This window comes from Lipophrys pholis (assembly GCF_963383615.2).
Source record: "Lipophrys pholis genome assembly, chromosome: 14".
Classification (NCBI taxonomy): domain Eukaryota; kingdom Metazoa; phylum Chordata; class Actinopteri; order Blenniiformes; family Blenniidae; genus Lipophrys; species Lipophrys pholis.
The window spans coordinates 3581057-3604575 of NC_137633.1; the positions used below are offsets into that span (position 1 = coordinate 3581057).

The following is a 23519-nucleotide window of genomic DNA, read 5'->3' on the forward strand; positions in this document are numbered from 1 at the left end:
TCACAATTACATAGCGTGATAAAACAAAACATATCATTGGGGTTTTAAAAACTGGTTGAAATCAAAAATACTTAAGTTCAATTATTATGCAAAGAGATTTTTATTGCAATATTGAATTTGAGAAGAAAGTTACTAGAGAACTTGTACGTCTATGCAGCAAGTACATATTACTTCACTTGGTAAAAAACCTTGAAATAAGATTATTAAATCTAGATGCAAGATTATACTGTAGAATCAAGGACTAAAAATGAGTAAATAACTTTTGAAAGAAGCCAAATTATCTCTAGTGTCTAAAAGTAGGATTTTAAATCTTGACACCTGCCAAGTCATTTGCAGTGCAAGGACAGATTCGGGCGTCCATAATGGCAAAACACACATTAAGAGGTGAAAGATGACCTCAGAGAGAAGAAAAAGCTATTGAAAGGGAAATAGAGATGATGTGGTAGAAATGGAACAAAAGGAGACAAAGGAAAGCAAACTACTGCTAAGATATGAATCATGCTGTCAATTATTTATTTGATCCACAGTGTATCCAGCTGCCCGGTGTGGCAGTGGGTAGCTTTAAACCACTGGATAATGGTTGATAGAAGATGGATGTACGGACGACTTTGTTGGGCCAAGCCACAACATTGTGCGCCTGTCATAATTTATTTATTACAGAAAACAGTCACAACATAAGATAAAGTCTTGGGAGGAGGAGAGGGACCGCCGTACAAATGGCTGACTGAAAATAAATGAAGTATTTCAGTCACTCCGCTGCCACACAAATGCCCTAAACTATGAGGAAAGCAAAATTAAATAAAAAGTAAAAGTAAACATCACCCGCTAGCATTCGGTAAACACTGAAGAAAGATCATCGCTTTGTCGTTACACACATTTTCATTTTATTCTTCATAATTACTCATCATAATCTTCTTTACATTTACACAAAAGCCCAACATAATGTCACGGTCATATTCAGCCCAGACAAATTAATTGCTAAACCGAAGCACATTCGTTACACTGTCTGGTTAAAGATAAATTTCTATCCTTTTTTTTTTTGTTGTTGTTTGTTGTTGTTTTGTTATTTCCCTCCCAGTGGAGAAAAGGTGGCGCTGACATCACGCTGCTGCATGTTGTAACGAGGACGCCGTCATCCGAGGACAACGATCACCTCGTATACCAAAAAATATTTATCCACATTAAGGTCGCGGACGTCCCAGCTGAGGGTGGGTGGGGGGCAGCAGGACACATCCTGGAGAGGTTCGAGCTCCGTCGCAGTGGTAGCACACACACAAAAATCACTCAAAACACACGATGAAATTCGGAGGAGAGCGAAGACGAGATTACATAACAAACTCTCCCCCGAGCTCCTCGCAGCACACATACCTTCCATATTGGCTTTGTTTAGGTTCAGAAGGAGCTTGAACCTCGTCCAGCTACATTAAGAGTGTGAGGGAAGGACTTGGAGACGCTCACTCCTAACCTCACCGTCTGATTGTATTTCCACACTATAAATGTCACGTTGCTGCGGGTTGTAACACAACGCCATCCTGTGAGGTAAACATGCAATGTCTCCCCGCGCACCAGATATCTTCTATACGCGCTTCCCGTTAAACCACACCACGTCTTTGACGGTTCGTAATTGTGCTTCGACACAAGCAGATGGAAACCTCTCAACCCCTCTCACTGAGAACGTACCTTGTTGTTCGTTGTCTGAGGACGCTCTCGTCCCAACAGGCAGCGCTGCGTGAGGCATCCCCCCCCCCCCCCCCCCCCCCAATGATTCACATATAAAAGGCAAATGTGTTTTGATTCTTCCCTGCTAACAGAGAACAAGTCCTTCACATCCTTTCAAGGCACTGATGCAGGTCGGTCTGTTGGTCGGTCGGTCAGTCGTTGACGTCCGTGGTTGTGCAAGAGGAGGTCGACCGGCAGATCTGTCGGACCGCCGCGGCCCCTCCGGGCGCGTCCGAGTCCGAGTCCGAGGACGTACCGTTACCTTGGTGGTTTTGAAAACGTTCGCTTCCCTCCAACAGTTGAGAGTTTTGACTGCATGATTTGACGACGGTTTGGATTTCGACACTCCCTTTATAGTTCCCAGTATCGTTTACCTCCAGTGGATCAAAGTTGTTGCGCGAGTCCGCCATCCCGTCAGAACTCGGCCGGGGAGCCGCAAAGTCTTCAGGTCCCGTTGATTCAGTTCGGCCCTGTAACGTATCGTCATTCACGGGTTTAAAAGTCGACGGCAGTGGCGAGTCTCTGTCGCGATCCCGACATCGGGAGAGTCTGTTAAGAGTGTGGGTTGGAAGTGAAGGACTTGAAAGGTCCCCTGGCAGCACTGGCCTGACAAATCCAACAAAGTCTCCACTGGAGCTAAAACGAAGACCTCGAACAGCATCACTGCGAGGTTCAGCCGGCTCGCCGCTACCGTCACCTCTCTGGAACCTTCCCCCCTCCTCCTCCTCCTCCTCCTCCTCCACCTCCTCCACCTCCACCTCCACCTCCACCTCTTCTTCCTGCTGCTCGGTGGGATCAGGAGTTACATCCTCACGTTGCATCTCCTGATTTCCACCGTTGTCCGGGTTGTCCGGGTTGAGGTCTCCCTCTCCTGCTGCCGGATCTCGCCCGGCGTCTCTCTGAGGGGGTGGAGGAGGCGTGTCGTCATGGTCGTCGCCCGACGCGTGGCGTTGGCCCGGCGGAGTGGGCCGGACCGTTTGGTGACACATGGGACAGGTTTCCTGGACGTACAGCCACTTGCGGAGACAGTTACCGTGGAAGAAATGCCCACAGTAGGTGATGACAGCAGCGCTCATTTCCTGTGACGGGAGGAACGACATCTGGTTAAAATTCAAGCAGCTCTCTGTGTAGTTTGGTGGTTATGACAAATAATAAAGTTTTACATGATTTATTAATGTTCATCAATTCAAACCCTTGAAAGACTATAAAGTTATTACAGTTTTAAAAATTCTGATTAGTTTTTATTGTTTGGTCAACATACAGTCAGCCGCATAAACTATACAAATACTTTATTATACAGCCATTCAGAGGAAATGTATAATCTTTATAAACGTTTTGGAATGTTTCTACTTATATTCTAACTTGCATCCATTTTAAAGTTATGAACAGTGGGTTTTGTTCAATTTCAGCCTCCAGCCATGACAAGAAAAACATATTTAATTGAATTAAAAGTGACAATATGTTTTTTTTTTTTATAAAAATAGGTATAATGCTGTTTTCAATGCTATTACCTTCAATTACCAGTGTAAATGTATTAATCTTTAGTGATCAGAGTAGTCACTTCTATTCTATATCGGCGCATCTTGACAAATCCATTGGTATTGAATAATATCATTATTTTGTCAGTTAAGTCGACACACATTACTTCAAAATTAATTGTTTCAAGTGTTTTTCCCCCCCCGAATGTTATAAATATATCCTGAAAATAAAAAATAGAAAAACCATCTAAAAACTAAGACCATATTTAAATATTCTGACACTGTGTATTTCAAGTTTTGTGAATAGGTCAAGAATAAAACAGACTGAACTTCTCGTCTATTTTTCAAAGCGGCTCCACCGTGTGTCACCGACTCTCAGCTTGGATTTCATCTACACTTTTACAACTTCTCACCAGGAGATTTCCTTGTAACTATCTCGTCTTTATCTGCTCTCCCCATTAGAATTACAAGAATTTCTCTCGCTGCTTCCTTGACAATAAAAGAGGGACATTGTACTGAAGGTTAAAAAACCCCAAAACAAAACATGGCTCAAAGCCAAAGAAATGCGTAAGACCAGCACAGAAAGGGGTTGGGCCAAACTGGAGATACGGGAAAAACAGGCTTTAAAAGGTAGAAACTATGTCATGTATTGGAAATACACACAGCAGGGTAACTCCACAGTCACGCCACACTTCTCCGTCAAGAACTGAAGCCAATAAGGTCGCGAGAGGTCGGTTCATGATGTATTTGTCATCCTCACCACCTGCTACAGGTGCTGCTGTTCTCCACTTTTACCTGTGGCCTTGTACGTGTGTCGCAGCTAATTATTTCTATACTCTCCACCAGTAACACTTTACAAAACAAAGAGATTTAGAGACAGTCTAGCTGCAATACGATCACAAAACTGGCCTGTTGTCTTCATTGTTTTTAGCAGGGTTTCTTTCACCAGTGCATTTTAGTTTGTTACTACAGAGGTCAGTTTGTATAGATTTATTAACCCGAACGTGCCATAACCATCCTCTTCTGTAAAGCAGACTGTTATACATTAAGGAAAAATTTACATTTTCCATAGCTATTGTTCGTTTAGTACATTTCGTGACATTATATCTCACTTTGCGGATCGTCTCCGCCTGACAGTTGGAAATATTATTTATTAGGAACTCTATATGATAATGATGGGGAAAATATCACAATGGGGACAATGTCACACTGAACTGTGAGTCATTAGTAAAAAGCCCAGGGACACCCACTAACCCAACATGTGCCTGAATGTTAATATGTTTAATATATATATTTTTCTAACATACGCCTATATTATATTTAGGTCAAAAAGCTAAAATCCTGATCCCTCCTTTGGTTAATTGACCTGAAAATTAAGCGTCGTATCCACGTTGGTCTTGAAATTGTGTTTTTGTATTGTTGATTTCAGCCCGTGTCAGAGCGACCGACCTGGAAACAGATGGCGCACACGTCGTTGAGTTCCTGCAGCTGCCGCGCCGTGGCTCTGGGCAGCGAGTTGATCTTCTTGGCCGCTTCCTGCCTGAGCAGGAAGCTCCTCCAGCCGGACTGCGCCCGCAGCCAGACGTTGAAGTACGAGTGGATGATGATGACCGAGGCGCCCATCCAGCTCCACTCCCCGAACAGGGACTCCCACGTGCCGTACGCCACCACGCAGAGCGCCACCACAAACTCCAGCACGCGGCTGACGGCGTTCACCCAGTAGATGATCTCGTCCAGGCTCTCGATGGGGTTGCTGCGGAACAGCTCCACCATGAAGAGGGAGTAGATCAGCATGGTGCCGGTAACCTGGCAGGAGTGCCAACAAAAGAATGCACATTTAGTTCTAAAAATTTATTTTTACATTTAAAATATTTTAAAATCAGGTGAAACAACAAGTTTTAGTCATATAAATATGTTCTTCTTTTACCACTTCGATGACTTGTTTTTTTTTCAATATAATTTTTTGTTGTTTAAATTTCACTATAGATTCTAATTGAAAAATTGCATTTTCACACTCAGCACCTGGTAATTTAAATAAACAAAAACACTCATTTCTATCAATGATTTAAACGGTATCATTCATAATCTGCTAATATGAGAATGATGCTTCTTGTCTTTGCGTTTTTGTGTTAAATCCAAACTAAACAAAAACATTATACTTTATTAATCTCCTTGAGGAAATTCCTTATTTTCCCCCCAGCGAGAGTGAAGAGCTCAGGTTGTATGTAAAAAGTGTAATTGTACAATTTAATGGTGAAATTATTTTTTGTGAGCTCTTGGCTTTTAATTCTATTTCCTGGTAAATTGCCAGTAAACTTTTGATAATTTTTTTAAATTTGCTAGTCCTTTTTATCATGTGTTCTTTAGAATCCAAAATGAAGAAATAATGAGACAGTAGTAGAGAGATGTGTTGTAACGTGTTTTACCGTCATCTTCCACTAGGCGGAGCCAACATCTTCCAAAACTCAAGCTGAGCTACAAACAGGAGCCCAGCTCCAGTTTTCTATTTCTACATTATACAAGACAAAAACTTGGCTGTTTGTACCTGAAGAGAGGTCAGCATGCAGCTGGACACCAATATAAGGAGCCAGAAGTCCATGAGGAAGAACTGGGAGATTTTATAAGCCATGAAAACTGGGAAAACCAGCAGAAGCAGACACATGCTGAGGCCTCGGAAATGTTTCCACAGACTTCTGAAAGAACACAGAAATGAATTCAGGATTTTTGTTTTTGTTTTTCAACCACAAACTCTATCTAATCTCAAAACAAAATTCCCGGCTGCTGCCGGTACCTGTTACGTGACGCGCCCAGGGACAGAATAATAGGATCTGTTATCTCGATCATGGACTGCAGGGTTGACGTCACCACAATGAAGAGGATGATGCTGAGGAGGAAGGTGCGCTGCAGCGCCTGCATGTCCAACAGGCCCGTCTGAAGGGCGAGCAGCAGCAGAGTGACGCCCTCCGTCACCCCTCTGGAAACAGGGTGGAAGGTTGAGGTTAAATCTAAACCGCCAGGCCATTAATCAGAGTTATGCGTTGTGTTTTGAGAGGCACAAAGTCCGACAACTTTATCTCAATGTAAAGTAATAAAACGGTCACCGAAATCGCGAAAGCATTGGAGCAGCTTTGATTAGCGATTAGGTGACAAGTTGTGAGACGGGGCCAAATTTTGTTACGTGAATGAATAATAAGTGAATTATATAAGACCCGACGTCCCACCTGTGCATGACGTTCTCGTTCTGAACGGCGGCGTAACCTCCCAGGTAGAACTTGCATAGGTTGAGCAGACCCAGAGCGAGATAGGAGACCACGAAGGTCAGGCCCAGAAGAGAGTACGGCGTGGCGCAACATTCAGAGACACTGCAGGAGTTAAAGCAGAGATGAGACGACTCATTATGAAGACGATGCAACAGGCGCCAAACACAAAACCAAAAAAAGCCATATGGTCACCGCACCTTGTGAGCAGGAAGAACATGATTCCCTGATGGGCTGCGGAGGAGCCGGCTGACATGGCGTCTGAGCACAGTTGAACCACGAACAGGACGAACCAGAAGACGCTGAAGAGCACTGGGACGGCAAACTGGTTCCATAGAGAGATTCCCACAGCCAGAAGCCTGTAGAGCTCGATCACCTGGACCAGGCCAGAAGATGTTTGAAATATTTTTATCTTTTAAGCCATAAAATACAGTATTAAAATATCACAATATATCATAACATCTGATTTTTTTTTTCACTTTTTCTATGCTTAATTGCAATATTACATGGTTATATAATGATCACATCATTTTCTATTATCTCTTTTTTTGGATATATTTCAGATGTACAGATTTTTTAAATCTGTATTTAACTTTACTTTATATTATTTATCTTTTGATGCTGCTACTAAGGAGAGTGTCGAACTGAATATCAGTTTTTGTAACTGACAATAAAAACTTTAGCCAGAATTATTACATTTAAAATACTTAAGAGTATTATATAGCTTAAAAAGCCATTTAGTTCATATGTCAGAACTGTAAAAATATTGGAAGAATCTGGGGTGTTTTTTTTTTTTTAAGATTACACCAATATTTAGAGAAATTATGAATAAAAGCTCAATTAGTTACAACATTAAAACTTCAAGTGTTAAAAACAAATGTTGGTTTAGGAAGAAGTAGGGAGCCACACAAAGTGACTTTTATTAAAAACACGACCTGATAAAACCTGCATTTTGTTTCTATGGGCTCATTTTCAGGAGCTGTTTGTGTTTTTGAAGTAATTTCTGCAGAGGGAGAAAATACCTTTAAATAGTTGAATGTTAAAAATTGTAATGTTTCAATTTTACTGTTGACGTGATTAAAAAAAATTTAAAAAATGTATTCTCTAAATATCTTAAACCAATAATAATAAAACCTAATTTAGTAAAACATGAAGAAACACTGTAAAACCTTATCAAACTCGCTCCACAAATCTTTTATTTTGCCCCCAAAATGGTAATAAATGAAATCAGAGAGGAAAGGTGTGGGCACCTCCAGGTGGAGCAGCTCCGAGTAGGCAGCCCTTGCGAGTCGATATGGCACAAAGAGATTCGAGAGGAGGAAGAGGCCGATGCCGGCTCCGGTCAGGCCCATGGAGAAAGTGTTGAGTGTGAGCAGCGTGGCGTGAGGAGCAGCGCAGAGTCGGGCCAGCAGGGGGAGCAGGTGGACCGAGAACAGCCACACCTTTCTGGTCTTCATCAGGAAGGCACACAGGGTGCTGAGAATAATCTGACCTGTGGTGCAAACAATCATCAAGATGTTTAAAAAAGGAAACCTGATTAGACATTAATATTGATTTTTCAACACTGTGAAACTATTGATGTACACAAACAACCGTTTGAGGTGGATTTTATTACATCTTCAGCCCCAGAATTGAGATAGTGAGGAAAAACCTGCTGTTCTCTTCTTTTTAAATGCACAGCAGAGCTTTGATTACATTATATTCAAAAATGTCACTTAAAAAAAAAAAAATAGTTTGCAATAAGAATTGAAAGGTGATTATGTGTTCAGGTTTGATTTGGTACTCACTCGTCATGGCGGAGACTAATCTGTTGAAAACTACAGAGTCGCGGTACACTGCTCCTTCATACCCGTATTGCAGCTCCTCTCGTACATAGTTCCTGCAAAACAACAAATGTGTCTCAAATTTGGAGGAGGGGGCTTCATCGGGAGCCCAACTGAGGGAGATTGAGTCAGTGGGATACTTTCCCCTGGATGATTAAATCAAGATAAAAAGAAATACGCAACATCAATAATGATCATTTTCTAATAATACATTACAAGTCTAAAGTGGATGAATTCTAATGCTAAAATAAGCTTTAATGCAGATGCAACCGCAGCAGACTTCATGCAACTACTTCACCAGGAATTTGAAAATAAAAGCATCTAAAATGATGCTTTTGTTTAAATGATAGAAGTCAACAATATAATCTGAGGAAGCTCAGCTTTCAATCCAAAATGACTACTTGGCATGAGAGTTGAGGAGCACAGAAAACATCTCGGAAAATAACTTCTAATCACACAGCATTAATTATTCAGATATCTATTATCAGTTTTGTAACCGAGTCATATATTTCCAATTTAGATGCTTCAGCCCGGCCAGTAAACACAAGAATATTGTGATCTCGTGAACACACCACGCAGCACGTCGAAAGTGAAATATCTTCAAGATATTGGGTACAAAGGAGGAGGGTTGATAGATCCCTATATGCGGCAGAAGAAATCACACTAGAGGGTCTCACTTGGAAATCTGATGTCCCATGTAAAGGAGGAGGGCGGCGAGGATGTGGAGGTAGAGCGTCACGATGTGTCTCAGCGGCAGGACCAACACCACCAAGTTTATCACATGACCTGAAAGAAAAATGTGCCTTTTTAGTTTATTAATGTCTTGAATTGTAAAGATTAACACCAAACAGGATCATATTAATTATATATATATATAAATATATATACACAAACTAATCTGATGTACACCTGGAATAATGGATTACATCACATTCGATTTCAAATTATGAATTTTATTGAAATAATTTCAAAATGCACAGGAGTTTTTGTGAAGGAATTAAAAATTTGCAGGCAGGGAATTAAGCACATAAAGTAATAAATCACATTTCTTTGTTGTAGCAATGTGTACGCCATTGGAAATGATGATACATTGGACAGGAAAATGCATTTGTTGGATGAGCAGCGGAGGTGATCATGTGGATTCCCAACTCCGGTTTTCCTATCTTATAAGATTTATCACCAAAAAGCATTGTTACAACAAGTAAAAAACCTACTGAACACAGATTTTGTTAGTTTTTGTGAGCAGTTTATATCTCAGGGATGCTCTGGTAAATTTGTTATGATTCATTCACATGATGGACACAACTTTTCCCTGTAACTCTTCATGACGTGTCGACTTACCAAGGTAATACATGTTCCAGAGGACATACTTGTATTTGAAGAGCATGTCTTCGTTTTTGGCCTTGAGATGCACGGTCAGACCGTCAATATCACATTTATAGAGGAGGTCCAGAACCAGTATGTTTGGCACCCTGAGGGCAACGTTGGCCAACTCCTCCAGGCGAGGCATCGCGACTTTAGGTTTTGGTCAGTAGGCAAAATGAAAACGAGAGCGACAGGGAGCTTGTGGGTCGCATGCTGTTGTGGCAAATGGCGTCACTTCACAGCTCTCGGGTTCCCAGCAGCTTCAGCACCATGCTCGTCGTCTTGTCATCTGAAATGCATCAGCAATCCACGAGTGAATGGGTTAATCACCGCAGCCCATACATTGGTTGAGTTACTCACTTACGAATGAAAGCATGACAAGACTACTCAGTTTTGGTTTGTTTTTAAAAACTGGGTGTGTTATTGCTTCAATAGCAAGTATAGAATATCCACATTCAAAACAAATTACTCTGATTAACAGTCAAAAAATATAAAACTATATATATTGGAAGATAAAATATAAAGGATAAATGTTATAAGGATGCATTTTTGACACACATTTGAGTTTTTCTGGGTGCAGAATGACCTTGATTTCAGGTTTAGCAATTATTTCACTCAAAGCTGAAGTACAGAGAAGTAGAATAATTAAAATAATTATTATATCATTATGACTATAGTGCACCGATACGTTTATAGCAGATACATCTAGTAGACAGTAAACATGAAACACCCCAAACACTTCAAGAAAGTATTTCGCTTTCACTTTACTCTCTTAAGTGACGAGTAAATATCAAGCAGAAGTCCCTACTTTTCTGCTCCAATAGGAACCTCGTGGTTTATTTTGTTGGCAGTGTAGTAAAGCTTTAGTGGAACATTTCACTCACTTGGTCCAGTGACAGGCAGCACAGCCCAGCAGCCATTTGCCAGCTAACGCTAGCAGCTGCTGGTAGTTAGCTCTCATAGCGACAAACGACATGTTTCTAAAGCACCGCGCGAGAACCAGTTCGGCTTTCCTGCAACTGCTGCCTCCCCGAGATGGTTTGAAGCCGGCGCCGTCACGAAAACTCAATGCGAGCGGGTACAATTGAGCGACATGGTGCAGAGTTCAGAGACTTTAGACGTAATGTTGTGACTTCAGTCGCTTGCGTGGCTGCTTCCGGTATGACGTCACGGTGAAGCGCACCAATCACATGCGAAGATTCTTCTATTCAAAATAAAAGAGTCACTACATAAACTACTACAGTATTATTTTTTACCAACACTACTACTACTACTACTACTACTAAAAGTACTACTCATACGATTATTCCCACCACTACTACCACTGCTACAACTACTACTTCCACTACCAGGAAGTCTATAACCACTACCACTTATATCACTCCCACTTCTGGAATTACTACCACATATTACTACTACTACTACTACTACTACTACTACTACTACTACTACTACTACTACTACTACTACTACTATTACCATCACCACAACCACTGCTACTATGACTACTTCCACTACCAGGACGTCTATTACCACTACTAATATTACTATCACTTCTAGAATTACTATCACTACTATTACTACCTCCACTAATACGACTACAACTATTACTACTACTACTACTACTACTACTACCACCAACACACTACTCACCACATCTGATTACTGCCTCCGCTATTATTACTACTACTATTACTACTACCGCTACTATTACTATGATTACTACCTCCACTACTATATCTACCACTACTATCACTACTACCACTACATCTACTTCTACCACTACTATAACTACAACCACTATTATTACGACTACTACTACTACTACTACTACTACAACTACTACCATCAGTACTATTATAACCTCCACTACTAATGCTGGAAAGTCAAACATCAAGAAAAGAATGAAACAAAAGAGACATAAATGATAAACTGAAGGGTGTGGAACGACAACATTCAACGAACTGATCGATCAAAATGAAAGAAAAACGAACAGAATACAAATGCACCAAAAAACACATGCAGTTTAGCAATATTAACAATAATAGCAACCAAAAAAAGTAAAAAAATAAACAGTTCCAGATGAATAAAACAAATTACACAGAATCTGACAGAAGATTAGTAAAAAGAGATCCAAATAATTAAAAAGCCACTATAGAGATAAAAGGAGTCGGAACACCGACATGTGGCAGACGACTTTTACTTTCTAAACTATCAGAGATATTTAAGGCCAAGAGAGACCAAGCAAGTTACAGAAAAAAAACAAAAAACATTGCAGGAAGCCCATCACATGACATATACATATATGTTACATACATAGTGGTTACATATATATATATATATATATATATATGTATATATATATATATCACTGCGTCATGATGGTCTTGAATTGACGTGACATTTCCTTATGCTTTCTGATTTATTTTGAGCACAAACTCAACGACCATAAACATTTCACGTTAGTAGATGAATTTATTCGTATAGGAAACTAAAAAAAAAACCCAGAAAACCAAAACGACCCCGTACAGAATGTTTGTTTTAGGGAACAACTCTTATAACTACAGTTTCTCCTAGTACTTTCTTGAATTTTGGCAGAAATAGATAAATAATTCATGAAAATACTGCTTGAATGTGAGAATGAACGTTTGGATGAAACGTGGTGGTCAATAGTGGTTGATTTGGTCTTTATATGTCACATTTGTCGTTATATATCGTCAGTGCCTTTATTACACCATCAAACAGGCTTAAGCATTTATATAGTAATATAACACCCTGGTATATTAAATATTTCAAGGCTGAATTCCAGCTCGACAGTACATCAGAGAAAAGCAACAAGCTTTAAAGTGACAATGTGATAAATTGAAGTTGTACATCTGTTGGGCAGTAGGTGGCAGTGTTGAGTCACTTTGCTGTAAATTTATATCGAGAAGCATGAGATTGGGTGAAGTTGGTAAATGTAAACAAGCTTGCAATGTACACTGCGATTGTACTCTTAAATAAAATGTATTTGAGCCTCTATCTGCTGGCATCAGACAATTAAAATCACTTTAGGAAACAAAGCCACAGTGACTCAGAACTCAAGGACGTTGATGGAAATGATTAATCATGAACCACTCTGGAAAGTAAACATCAGCTGATCCAAAAGATACTTCTAGCTGCGTGACTAATGATCACTTGGTTTCCGTTTGCATGACCTCGGTCGAGTTGAGACACCGGGTGAAGATGATAAAGCTGATTTACTTTTTTTTTTTTTTTTTTTTTAAAACTCGTCTTTCTGATTTCTTATCACGTATGAATGTTTCAGTCAAATGCCGTTTTGAAGATAGCATATCTGAGATACTTCCTTTTTATTTTCGTTTCTGGTGGCGCGTCCGTCGCTTCTGTTCTTGATTTTTATCTCGACGAGCGCTCACAACACGACCTCCACAATCCTCCATCACGCTTCTCCGCGAGGAACCCAGAAATCAGTTTTAACACGGGGAAAGCGTGCGCTTGTTCAAAACACCGTTTGACTCACCGGTAGAGTTTCAAAGTATATTTGACACATTTTGAAGGATTATAAAGTATATTTGGCACAAAAACACAAGATATATATTTCATTATGAAGAAGTCTTTAGGGTTAGATCTGAGGCGTGACCAGGCCAGTGTAGGTCTGAGGGAGGTGTGATAAGCTGTACTATACTAAATATATACGCACATATACTACATATATGAAAAAATATGTGAAATATCAACTAGAAATAACAATATGTAAAAATACATTGTACAGGATTTATTTTCTCAGAACAAATTCTGAAATCTCGTCCATGGACGAGTCGTCCTACAATCATTGTTACTGCATGTCACAGTTTTTTACCTTCATGTGACACGAGAGGAATGTAGAAATATTTGTTTTCTGAGAAGCTCTCCTCTTTCACAGGTCAGACGATAGATATCATGTCTGGAAACTCGTTCAGCGCTCACACTGCTCACGGGACCCGGATACATTTTGCTGGATGAGCTAAAGGAGAGAAAAGAAATACATCTAAAGGTAATAACAATACCTGTGATTAAACTTGTTGTGCCGCGTGATTGAAGTTAGACGTGAGATTATAGGCGGCGAAACCTCTTTAATAGGTTCAGTTTTAACGTCCACTGTTTCTGCTTCTTGACTGACATGAGAGTTTATGACAGGGAGGTTGCCGGTTCAAATCCCAGGATCAGCACACGGTTCAGGCTCTTGAGCAAGGCCCCGGAACCCTTGGTTGCTCCCTGGGAGCTGCAAAGTGGCATCCGCTGTGTAATACTATTATTAATCTGAATAATATGCAGTCAAATGTAGAGAACCTGAATTCAAACTTCCCATTCCATTAAGTTCTTCAAAATATATATATATGTATAAAAAAAAAAAACTTCGGCTTTACATCATCATTCATTTATCATCGTGCTTTTGTTTTTCTATTCTTTTGTGAGTTTGTAAGTACTTCTACTTCAGTGCAAACTTCCTCACAACCCACACCAAGTATTTCTTCCTGGTTCATGTTTGTTTTTTAAAAACATTCACAGAAATTGGGCATCATTCGACTGTTTCTTTTTTTTTTTTTAAACAGCATCTTACTTTAATTACAAGCTCACTCACTTTCATTCTGCACTTTACTCTTTGGGAACTTGTCGGCCGAGTCCTGAGCCAGATTAAATGTCCATGTGGATCAGCAGCATTCATATAAGATTACTCGATACTGGAGACTTGGAAGATGTTTGCACCATCGCCACATTTTCAGCACAAAGGCATTTAAAAATCTCCGGCTTAGTGAAAGAATATATAATTAGCGTAGTCAAGACCTGTTGCCTTCAGTCACTGCATAATAGATTTAAGTAAAAGCAATTTTTTTTTCTCAGGGTTTATAAAGAAATGACTTACCTTATCCTTCATGTGCCATTTCTACCTCTGATTTCACTTTCTTTTGTTTTTGATGAGTATACCACGCAGAATTCTCCCACAATTTGACATTAATAATAATATTTAAACAAAAATTCAGCTAAATGAGACAAACAATCCTCAAGAAATTTCTGTGTTGTGGAATATCCTCTGAAGTCGGTCAGTTATCCAAAGTGGCGCGTCTTGTTAAGTCATGTAATACCGGTTTGCGCCACCAGATGGTGCATTGAGTCACTAGAGAATAGGTGCCACAACAAAAGCGGTTGTTCTGAGGCAGACACACACTATTGAGACACCCAAAACAGCCCAGTTTCCCTGTTTAATCACATAAAAGTGTGCAACAATATACTCTGACAGCTTGATGTTAAAGCTTCATTTTTACATTGAAGGCTCCAACCAACATGTGTGATCAATTCATCACAGTTATTGATTATAGTAGAATATTTCTGGTGCAAAATATGAAGCAAAAAAAGTTACTGATTGTTTTTTTTACGCTGTAATTTACAGTTTTGATCAGGTGAAAGTTGAAATGTTGCTCTCTTCTGGCCCTCAAAGCCTCCGTGGCTTTGTTTGAAAGATAATTACATTAACTGCATTTCAAATTCTTACTAATATATGTTGCCTAAATCTTGTAGTTTGTGTGTTTTACCATCACCGTCTGTATTTTCCTGCATGTTTGTCTGAAGAAACAAGAACTGAATCTTTAGTTTGTGTTCTGAACAGCCTGTTCTTTCCCGTCTTTCTCAAATCATTTTTACAATTTATTGGAATTTCAAGTGCAACGAAATGACTAAAACTGAATCGTATTGAACTCAGTTCAAGTGTGTTGTGGTTTCTGAAGTCACTGGATTTTCCCGTAACTTAGTTTTGCGAGATACTTTTCTCTTGTTTTGAAAAATATATAACTTGCTGGACACTCAACTTCCAGCCTGGACTTTATTTCATACTCATGATGAATAAACTGTATAATTAAAGTATAAATGTGACTGTGTTGCCTTCTTGTTTGTTTTCAGACATGAGGGACAGGCTGAGTCACCTGCAGCAGGTGCAGATTGACACTGATGGTTTCAGCATGGTGGAGCTGGACAATATGACGGGGCGTGGAGCAGCTGGATCCGAAGCAGCAGCAGCAGCAGCAGCAGAAGCAGCAGCATCAGGTCCCGAGCCACATCTGGATGGAGTCCTCCAGGAGGCCCAGCAGATACGCCTGCAAATCCAGCAGATCCAGAACGACATCGGCGAGCTGAGGGACGTTAACTACCAGGCTTTGAACAAGACCTCGCATGACGACGTGACCAAGCGGGACTCCAATGCCATCGGGACGGACATCAAGCGCAGGGCGGAGGCCGTGCTGCACCGGCTGCACGCCTTGAACGACCTGAAGGGGGAACTGGAGTCGCAGCATGGCGGCTCTGACCCTGCGGCGCGCATCGCTAGAACGCAGTTTCAGTGCCTCAGCGGCGCTCTCCGCGAGGTGATGGTCGGCTACAGCGACGCGGAGATGAGCCACAGGGAAGCCTGCACGCGGCAGATCCAGAGGCAGATGGAGGTGGTGGGCAGGGACGTCAGCAGGCAGGAGCTGGAGGAGATGATGGAGAAGGAGGAGGAAATAACTGTGTTCAGCGTCCACTCGGAGGGGAGGACTGCCCGCTCCGCCCTCCAGCAGCTCAAGAGCCGGCACGACGAGCTCCGTGACCTGGAGAAGAGGATCCAGGGGATCCAGGAGCTGTTTCTGGATGTGGCCGTGCTGGTGGAGGAGCAGGGCACGGCCATCGAGAACATCCAGAAAAACGTCCAAAACGCCGAAGGGACCATTCAAGATGGGCTTTTTAAGCTGGACAGAGCCAAGACGTCCGATAAAAACAACCCACTCAAGAAGCTGTTTTGTAGCTGCTTTCCATGTTATTACAACTGAGTTTAATGTTTAATGCCTGCCACTGCAACATGACTGGAACAAGCTTGAACTGATTTCCAGGCTGAGGAATGGGGGGATGACAAACACGCATACATAATAAAATATGCTGTTACGCGACAGATTAATCTACATAAACACAGTCAAGTTCAGATACACCGTAACTTTCTCTCTCATAATGCAACTCACATTTCTCCAAACTGTTGAGCTCTCCTGTTCCAAACAACCCCACACAAACTTTTGAAATGTTATATTCAAAAGTCTAAAAATTCAGTTTCTTATCGTTACTTTGGGTCATTTAAAGTCCCGGCCTCAGCTGACTGCAGCAGAAGTAAAACAGTTGATCAGAAAACACCACACTGATGAAAGCACATTGTTGAAAACTTCAGCTGGAAGGTTAAAAACACGATTGATGCCATCGGCCCAGTCAAGGCCTAATTGGTCTGTGGTTGGAGGAGAAGCAGTAAAACGGATCAAAATTGCATTGTATTTCACAACTGACAGTTTAAAAAAAAAGGCTAAAATTCTCCATGGATGTCTTCAGAAGGTTTTCACAAACATTATATCTCATCAGGATGAAGACTTGGTGCCTTGCAAAGACAAACGTGCTATCTCTGTGGTTATTGTCAGAGTTAAGGAAACAAGAAGTGACTCGTAACTTGTCCCATAAAAGGATTCAGAAAACATTTAGCTTTTTGTACTTCCCTATTATTTAACTTTGCTGTTCATTAAGCATATTACTCAAGTACGCATCTTCCATTATATCTTCTTATCTTAGTTTTCAACTCATATGTTGTTACATTAAACACGAAACTTCCCATAAAAAAAACCCATTGATTCAACAAAAGTTGTGGAATGTGGAGAAGTTAAGTCCTGTTAATTTGAGGTAATTAAGTTTATTTTCTTTGTTGCTGTTTTTATCCATGTAAATGAACCATTTATCCTGGCTTCTTGTGAAGATGAATTCTTGTATTTTCAACTTGTATGTGAATTTCTCCACGATGAAAATGTCCCTTATTATTAACGCCAAGTCAATGAGCGCGCCACTGGAAGGAGAAAATACTTAAATAATGTGTTAAGTTCAAGTTGAAGTAGTGTTTTATGTATTAAAAGAGATAATTCCAGACTAAAGTATTATTTCAAACCACGATGCATTGATTCAAATGTGAACTGAACGAATAGCACGATTTCTTTCCTTTTTTCTTTTGCGCGCAAAATGCGCAAAGTCGCTCCGCTTATTAATTAATGTGTTGCACCTTCTGCTTCCTGGACTGAAACCAAGAGAGAAAAAGCTGTGAAGTGTGCGACGTTTGCAGGGGAGGAAAGAGGTGAGAATGAGAGAGAGAGAGAGGAAGAGAGAGAGAGAGAGAGAGAGAGAGAGAGAGAGAGGCGTGATCTTCCGCTTTCAGAGCCTCTAGTCTGCCGCTCAGTGTTATTGTGCGTCTGAGAGATAAAGCGCGTTCCTGCTTCACACCCTGGTCCATGTCGAAATTCACATTTATAACCGAGAGAAGAAAAGAGGAAATGACTCTCTCAGCACTCACCTCTTCTGCTCCGGAGACTTTAATGGTGTAACGTCGCAGCATAACGCACAGAGGTGGGTACAATCACTGTTTTATCCCTCCATGCTGATAATAATTGTTTAATTACCTTTATGCTGTCATTTCTGTTGCTGCTTGCAAGCTGTCTCCCTCTCTCATCCTTTCACAATAAGCTTTTGATTCTCCCGACGAGTTTACTTCAACACTTTTTAAAGCGAACACAGCAGAAAAAAACTGAAGTGAACCTTTGGATAACTTCTTTTCAGACGTTGTAACCTGAGGAAGGAGTTCATCAGCTTCCTTTGTATCGGTCCTCACTCACCCTTCAAGAATCAATGTACAGAAAGTGAAGTCACTTCTTTAAAAATGGAGTTTATGAAAACCATTATGATAACAAATGTCATGAAATGTCACTCATACGCAAAACGGTTCATCAAAAAAAAAAGAAAATTAAAATCCAGAGTCATTCGCTTTCTCTACATTATTTATGAATATATGTAAATTTAATAGCATGTTAAGGTTGTGTGTAAGTAATGTTACATTGGAAAGAATTATAAAAACAATTACATTACTTGTATTGCATCCTTCACACACAAAAATGCTGCCCCCATGTAATGAGAAAACAAAAAATAAATAGTATTAATAAAGGCCAAAACATTAAACTAAATAGTAATAAAAAAAAATGTTCATGGAGTTTATATTTACCTGACAAAAAAGATTTTTACCCAGATTTGGTAATAAACTACTTAAATTTTCAAGTTTATGTATAGAGCGCTTTAAAACAACTGCATCTGAAGCCAAAGTGCTTCACATAAGTAAGGTGCATTTCCACAATTCTTCATTTTTCCCAAACTGGTTTTCTTGAAAGTCAATAAACCCCCTTTGACTGTCTCTCAGGTGAGATGAAGGACCGACTGTCCGATCTGCAGGTCTTCGTCTCCAAGCCGGCGGAGGATGAGCGCAGACCGTTGGAGAGCCACGCCCACGGCGTAGACGACGATGGAGTCCACCTGGAGCAGCACGCCGTCGTGTTCCAGGGCGAGGACGTGATGGACGACATCTACAAGGAGGGCCACGCCATGAGGAAGGAGATGCTGCTGCTCAAGCTGGACGTGAAGCGTCTGGGGAAGCAGAACACCAGGTTCCTCACGTCCGTCAGGAGGATCAGCAGCATCAAGCGGGACTCCAACGCGCTCGGACGGGACATAAAGGCCCGAGGGGAAGCCATTTACGCCCGGCTGGAGAAGCTGGGGCGGCTGTCCAAACGTCTGGACGAGGAGAACGGGCCCGCCTCGGCGGTGGCTCGCATGGTGCGCTCGCAGTACGTCTCCCTGACCGGCGCCTTCCACCAGGCCATGTCCGAGTACAACGAAGCCGAGATGGTCCAGAGGGAGAACTGCAAGACCCGCATCCAGAGGCAGGCGGAGATCGTGGGCAGGGAGGTGACCAGGGAGCAGATCGACCAGATGATCGAGACGGGGAAGTGGAACGTCTTCTCGGACGACATCCTGACGGAGGGGAGGACCGCCAAATCCGCTCTCAGCGAGATCGAGAACCGGCACAGGGAGCTGCTGGAGCTGGAGGGCCGCATCCGGGACATTCACGAGCTCTTCTGCCAGATGGCGCTGCTGGTGGAGGAGCAGGGCTGCATGCTGGACAACATCGAGGCCAACGTGCACGCCACCGAGGACTACGTCGCCAAGGCTGAGGTTCAGATCAAGAAGGCCGTGAGGTACAAGAAGAACAACCCCTGCAAGAAACTGTTTTGCTGTTGCTTCCCTTGCTGCAACTGAGGCACGATCAGCATTTTTCTTTTTTTTTTACCAAGAATATCAAGATTAGATTCACATCTGCTTCTGGTGCACTCATCTTGGTTTCTGTATGAATATAAGTTATAATATAAGTAGGCTTCTGCGTGTGACATATGTCACACGTCGGTCTAAGAAAAGGTTCCAGAGACATTTCAAAGCACTTGAAGACAATATGGCAGTTACATTTCCAGATTGTCTGTGGGGAACGTCTTCTCTGTGATTCCCCTGAAACAGGCGTCCTCGGCCTTTTTCAAACTGAGCGTTACTTCAAGGGTGCTGAGTAATTTGAAGAGCTACTTGCCACAAACTTTGTGAATAAACAGAGTTGCACGGTTACACTTTCATGAGAGTAGATATTTACTGTATGTGGGGGAAGTTGCTCAGTCATTAACAAGATTCATCCTCGTTACGTTTCAACATCTCACGTCAGAATTATTATTATTGACTTTTTTTTTTTCTTCTTTAAAGGAATGTTCACATTTGTAGAAAAAAAAACATTTCAAATGAAAACCACAGCCTTGTAAAGTCTTACATTGGGTATTTAAATCAGTAAAGTACGGTCTATTTTCTCAGTGTTTGATGGTTTGAGTGTCCGGGTTCCTGCTGCAGGCGTTGCTCAACGGGTCTTTGGAAACGCTGAATGCAACACATCATCTGATTGTGGTGAGCTGAGGAGGCGAGTAGGTTTTTCTGTGGATTGCGCAACGATACCACGGCCGGCCCCCTTTTGAGGTGTTCGCCTCATGACTGTGCTCCTCGGGGGCCTACGACTTCCCCTTTGTGTCGCTCGGAGATGCACAAGCCAATAACGCAGCGGGTTTCAATACAAAAGTCGCTCAACACGAGAGAATGGGAGAACAAACACGTCCGACCGCTTTGTGTTTGCTCGGAAAACCAATCTCTACCTAAATTAAAACAAAATAAATAAAAAAAATATGAGCACCCATCAGTCATTGGGGAAATCCCAGCCGCCAGCTGGTGGAGTGACTCAGACCGTCAGACTCTGCAGTCGTGGGCGTTTTCAGGATTTGACTGCCTCCCTCCTCGTTGTCGAAACGGCTTTCGGGGGTTGCAATGATTGCATTTCCTCACCGGCACCGTGAGATTTGTAGGGGACGTTTTTACAAGCAGCATTAACGGATGGGTTTTTTTTTTCATTTGAACTCGTTTACCCGCTGCCACAACAGGCTTGTGGTAACCTCTTCTATTTTTAACTAGTGTCTATTGAGGCTTGTGTGATCACCAGGATGACGATCGCGCTCTACTTCTGGTACAAAGTTCAGACTTTCCAAATAAAACCAAAAACACCTTTTGGCATTTTTCCTATCTTTGGATTAGTAGCTGTAAAAATCCAAGATATTTCCATCTTCAAAGTGGTGCTTGTCTAATGGCCTTTCTCGTGAGCAGACACATTAAAAGTCACCAATAAACATTCCCAACAGGAGTGGGGTTCCAGGCGGGGTCCATTGGATCCACAATCTTAACCACTCGGTCATTCTGTTGGGAATTCACTGCATCCATGCCTGGATTCACACAGGAATGGTCTAACTTTCTCAACAACAAAAAAAAAACATGCACATGAGGCCCATAAGCGACTTTCACCCTGTAAATTTTAAACCATGATGTAATTATGTTTATTGAATTTTTATTGTGAACCTAATCTTGTGGATTCAAAGCAATGTGTTGCTCACAGGTTGTTGATTTTAAACAAGAAAATGCACCAAAAGCTTAAATTGTGAACCTATGAAACATCAGATTTTCTTGAAATGATCATCCTATCTTATCTATGTCATGTGTTTGCTGAATTACCTGCTGTCATAACAGGCCTGCGCTCGCCCTTCCTATCTTTATCTACGGTAAGTCGCCGCTATCAGTCCTCATGTAAGCACCAGGATGGCCGAGTGGTTAAGGCGTTGGACTTAAGATCCAATGGACAACAGTCCTCGTGGGTTCGAACCCCACTCCTGGTAGAATGTTTCATTATGAGATTCCTCTCAAAATCCAAAAATAGATTTGTCCAGGGAGAACTTGGGCTTTGCTTATATTCATGCAGGACTTTATGACCCTCAGTTTAATAAAGTGGTATAGTGGATGGCCATATCCTATATATATATATATATATATATATATATATATATATAACAATGAAGGTGAAAGTTGAACTTGTCCTCCAGCATTTCAGCCAAATTTCTCTTCTGAAACGGGTAAATTAGAAGAGATGTGACAGAGTTGTTGTCTTCATCTCAACAAAGATCAAACCAGAACTGACTTTAAGCCAACCACTGAGCTCGGGGAAATTTAAAAGTCGCCCCAGATCTCGGACTAGAAATGTCTCTGACTGGTTTAACGTCACGTCAGTCACTCATAGTGTTAATCATTCATTGGCGACACTGCTACTAAGCCATGCCTCCTCGGGGCGGCTTTCAAGAAATCAAGAAATCCTCTCTTTTATTGAATAATATCTTTAGAAAATGAATCAAATACACTCAGGATGAGCGAGGTTGCAGGTTTTCACTTTCTTCTTCCAAGTTGCCGTGCTGATTTCAGATTTGCACAGTTCCTCTTCAGATCGTCCTCTTTCGATATCTGCTTTTTCATCCTTCCAGATTCTTTCCGTAGAAGGCCGTGCTGTCGGATGAGTGCATCTCTCTCCACTGTCAGACTACTGTGCCCTGAGTTCAAAGCCTTTTCACCTTCAAGAGATCGTTGCAGGTTGTTTACCATCTCTCAGTGAAACTAGATTGCCTGAGCGCTCCGTTTTTCACCTCCATTGCTTTGTTCTCCTTCTCCAGAGCTTATTGTTCTGACTGCTTTGTCTCCAGCACTTTGAGCTCTTTCTCCAGAGAGGCCATTTGTTTGACCAGAGACGTTTTTTTTATTTTGCCAGTGACTTGTACTCTTCTTTGTTCTTGTTTACGTCTGTGAGGAGTCTGGTGACAAGCAACAATTTCTTCTGTCAAGTTGTTCTGTTTTGGTTTGAGGTCATTAATTTCCTTTTGAAGTGAATCACACTTTTCTGACCAGTCCTCTTCTTTCAGGAGTTGTTTGAAGAGCTTGCTGTAGGTTTTACTGAAGGATTCCTCCTTTTCCTGGAGGATATTATAGTCAAACACCAGTTCAGCGTATGAATTCTTGGTAATGTCTTTCCTCACCCATGGCCTGCTAAGCACGTTCCTTCTCATATTGGTTGGTGAGAAGCCGGGGCTCTTTCCTCGGGGCCTTGGTTTGACGTTCCATGGCGTCTGTGGCAGTGACCAGTTCGGCTGTCGTCTTTCTGCATGTCATTGCATCTCCAACCTGTCTGGATATTCGTTTCATCTCCTGCTGCAAAGCAGCAGACATTCTCCTGGACAAGGGCCTCTTTCTTGACCTCCAAAGTTTTGAGAAGTTGGTGCTTCTCTTGGAGCTCCTGGGGTTCCTCTTGGGTAAGCTGGGTCAGTTCCTCAGTCTCCTTTGTGACTTTGTCAAACCTTTCCACCAAAAGAATTTCCCTCTGTTCTTTGGTCTGATCCAGACTGTTCATCCTTTGTCTGCGTTCATTTCCATGCAGAATTTGTTGCCGCAGAATGCTGCAGTGGATGTCACCCATGACTCCATCCGTGGCCATCTTGTTAGTCGCTGCACCGTCCTGCTCGTGGTTAAATCTCACATGGAGAAAGGATTCACTGGCTGCAATCAGCAACGGGACCGCA

General features: G+C 41.6%; 3 protein-coding genes across 3 annotated transcripts; 2 read left to right on the forward strand and 1 right to left on the reverse strand.

Annotated features, from left to right (window-relative positions):
- Positions 1–619: 619 nt before the first annotated feature.
- LOC308119590 (RING finger protein 145) lies at positions 620–10805 on the reverse strand. Its single transcript, XM_080479695.1, has 11 exons — positions 10527–10805; positions 9619–9931; positions 8955–9063; positions 8242–8333; positions 7705–7946; positions 6655–6830; positions 6419–6559; positions 5989–6171; positions 5743–5890; positions 4647–5003; positions 620–2798 (listed from the first exon to the last, which is right to left on the reverse strand). Exons 2-11 carry the CDS (start codon positions 9785–9787, stop codon positions 1872–1874), a joined length of 2544 nt encoding a protein of 847 aa, XP_080335821.1. The 5' UTR covers positions 9788–9931; positions 10527–10805; the 3' UTR covers positions 620–1871.
- Positions 10806–13560: 2755 nt separating this feature from the next.
- LOC308120062 (syntaxin-11-like) lies at positions 13561–17621 on the forward strand. The gene is made up of 2 exons (XM_080480450.1): positions 13561–13675; positions 15577–17621. The coding sequence occupies exon 2, from the start codon at positions 15579–15581 to the stop codon at positions 16476–16478; it is 900 nt and encodes a 299-aa protein (XP_080336576.1). The 5' UTR covers positions 13561–13675; positions 15577–15578; the 3' UTR covers positions 16479–17621.
- Positions 17622–17899: 278 nt separating this feature from the next.
- Positions 17900–21382, forward strand: stx11a (syntaxin 11a). The gene is made up of 2 exons (XM_080480451.1): positions 17900–18072; positions 18914–21382. Exon 2 carries the CDS (start codon positions 18919–18921, stop codon positions 19807–19809), a length of 891 nt encoding a protein of 296 aa, XP_080336577.1. The 5' UTR covers positions 17900–18072; positions 18914–18918; the 3' UTR covers positions 19810–21382.
- Positions 21383–23519: the final 2137 nt, after the last annotated feature.

Excerpts from the sequence above, each read along its gene's own strand:
- LOC308120062 (XM_080480450.1), top strand. The coding sequence starts at position 15,579 with ATGAGGGACAGGCTGAGTCACCTGCAGCAGGTGCAGATTGACACTGAT.
- stx11a (XM_080480451.1), top strand. The coding sequence starts at position 18,919 with ATGAAGGACCGACTGTCCGATCTGCAGGTCTTCGTCTCCAAGCCGGCG.
- LOC308119590 (XM_080479695.1), bottom strand. The coding sequence starts at position 9,787 with ATGCCTCGCCTGGAGGAGTTGGCCAACGTTGCCCTCAGGGTGCCAAAC. Across the intron at positions 9,064-9,618 it reads CTGGAACATGTATTACCTTG|GTCATGTGATAAACTTGGTG; the intron begins GTAAGTCGACAC and ends TTTTTCTTTCAG. Across the intron at positions 6,560-6,654 it reads ATGTTCTTCCTGCTCACAAG|TGTCTCTGAATGTTGCGCCA; the intron begins GTGCGGTGACCA and ends TAACTCCTGCAG.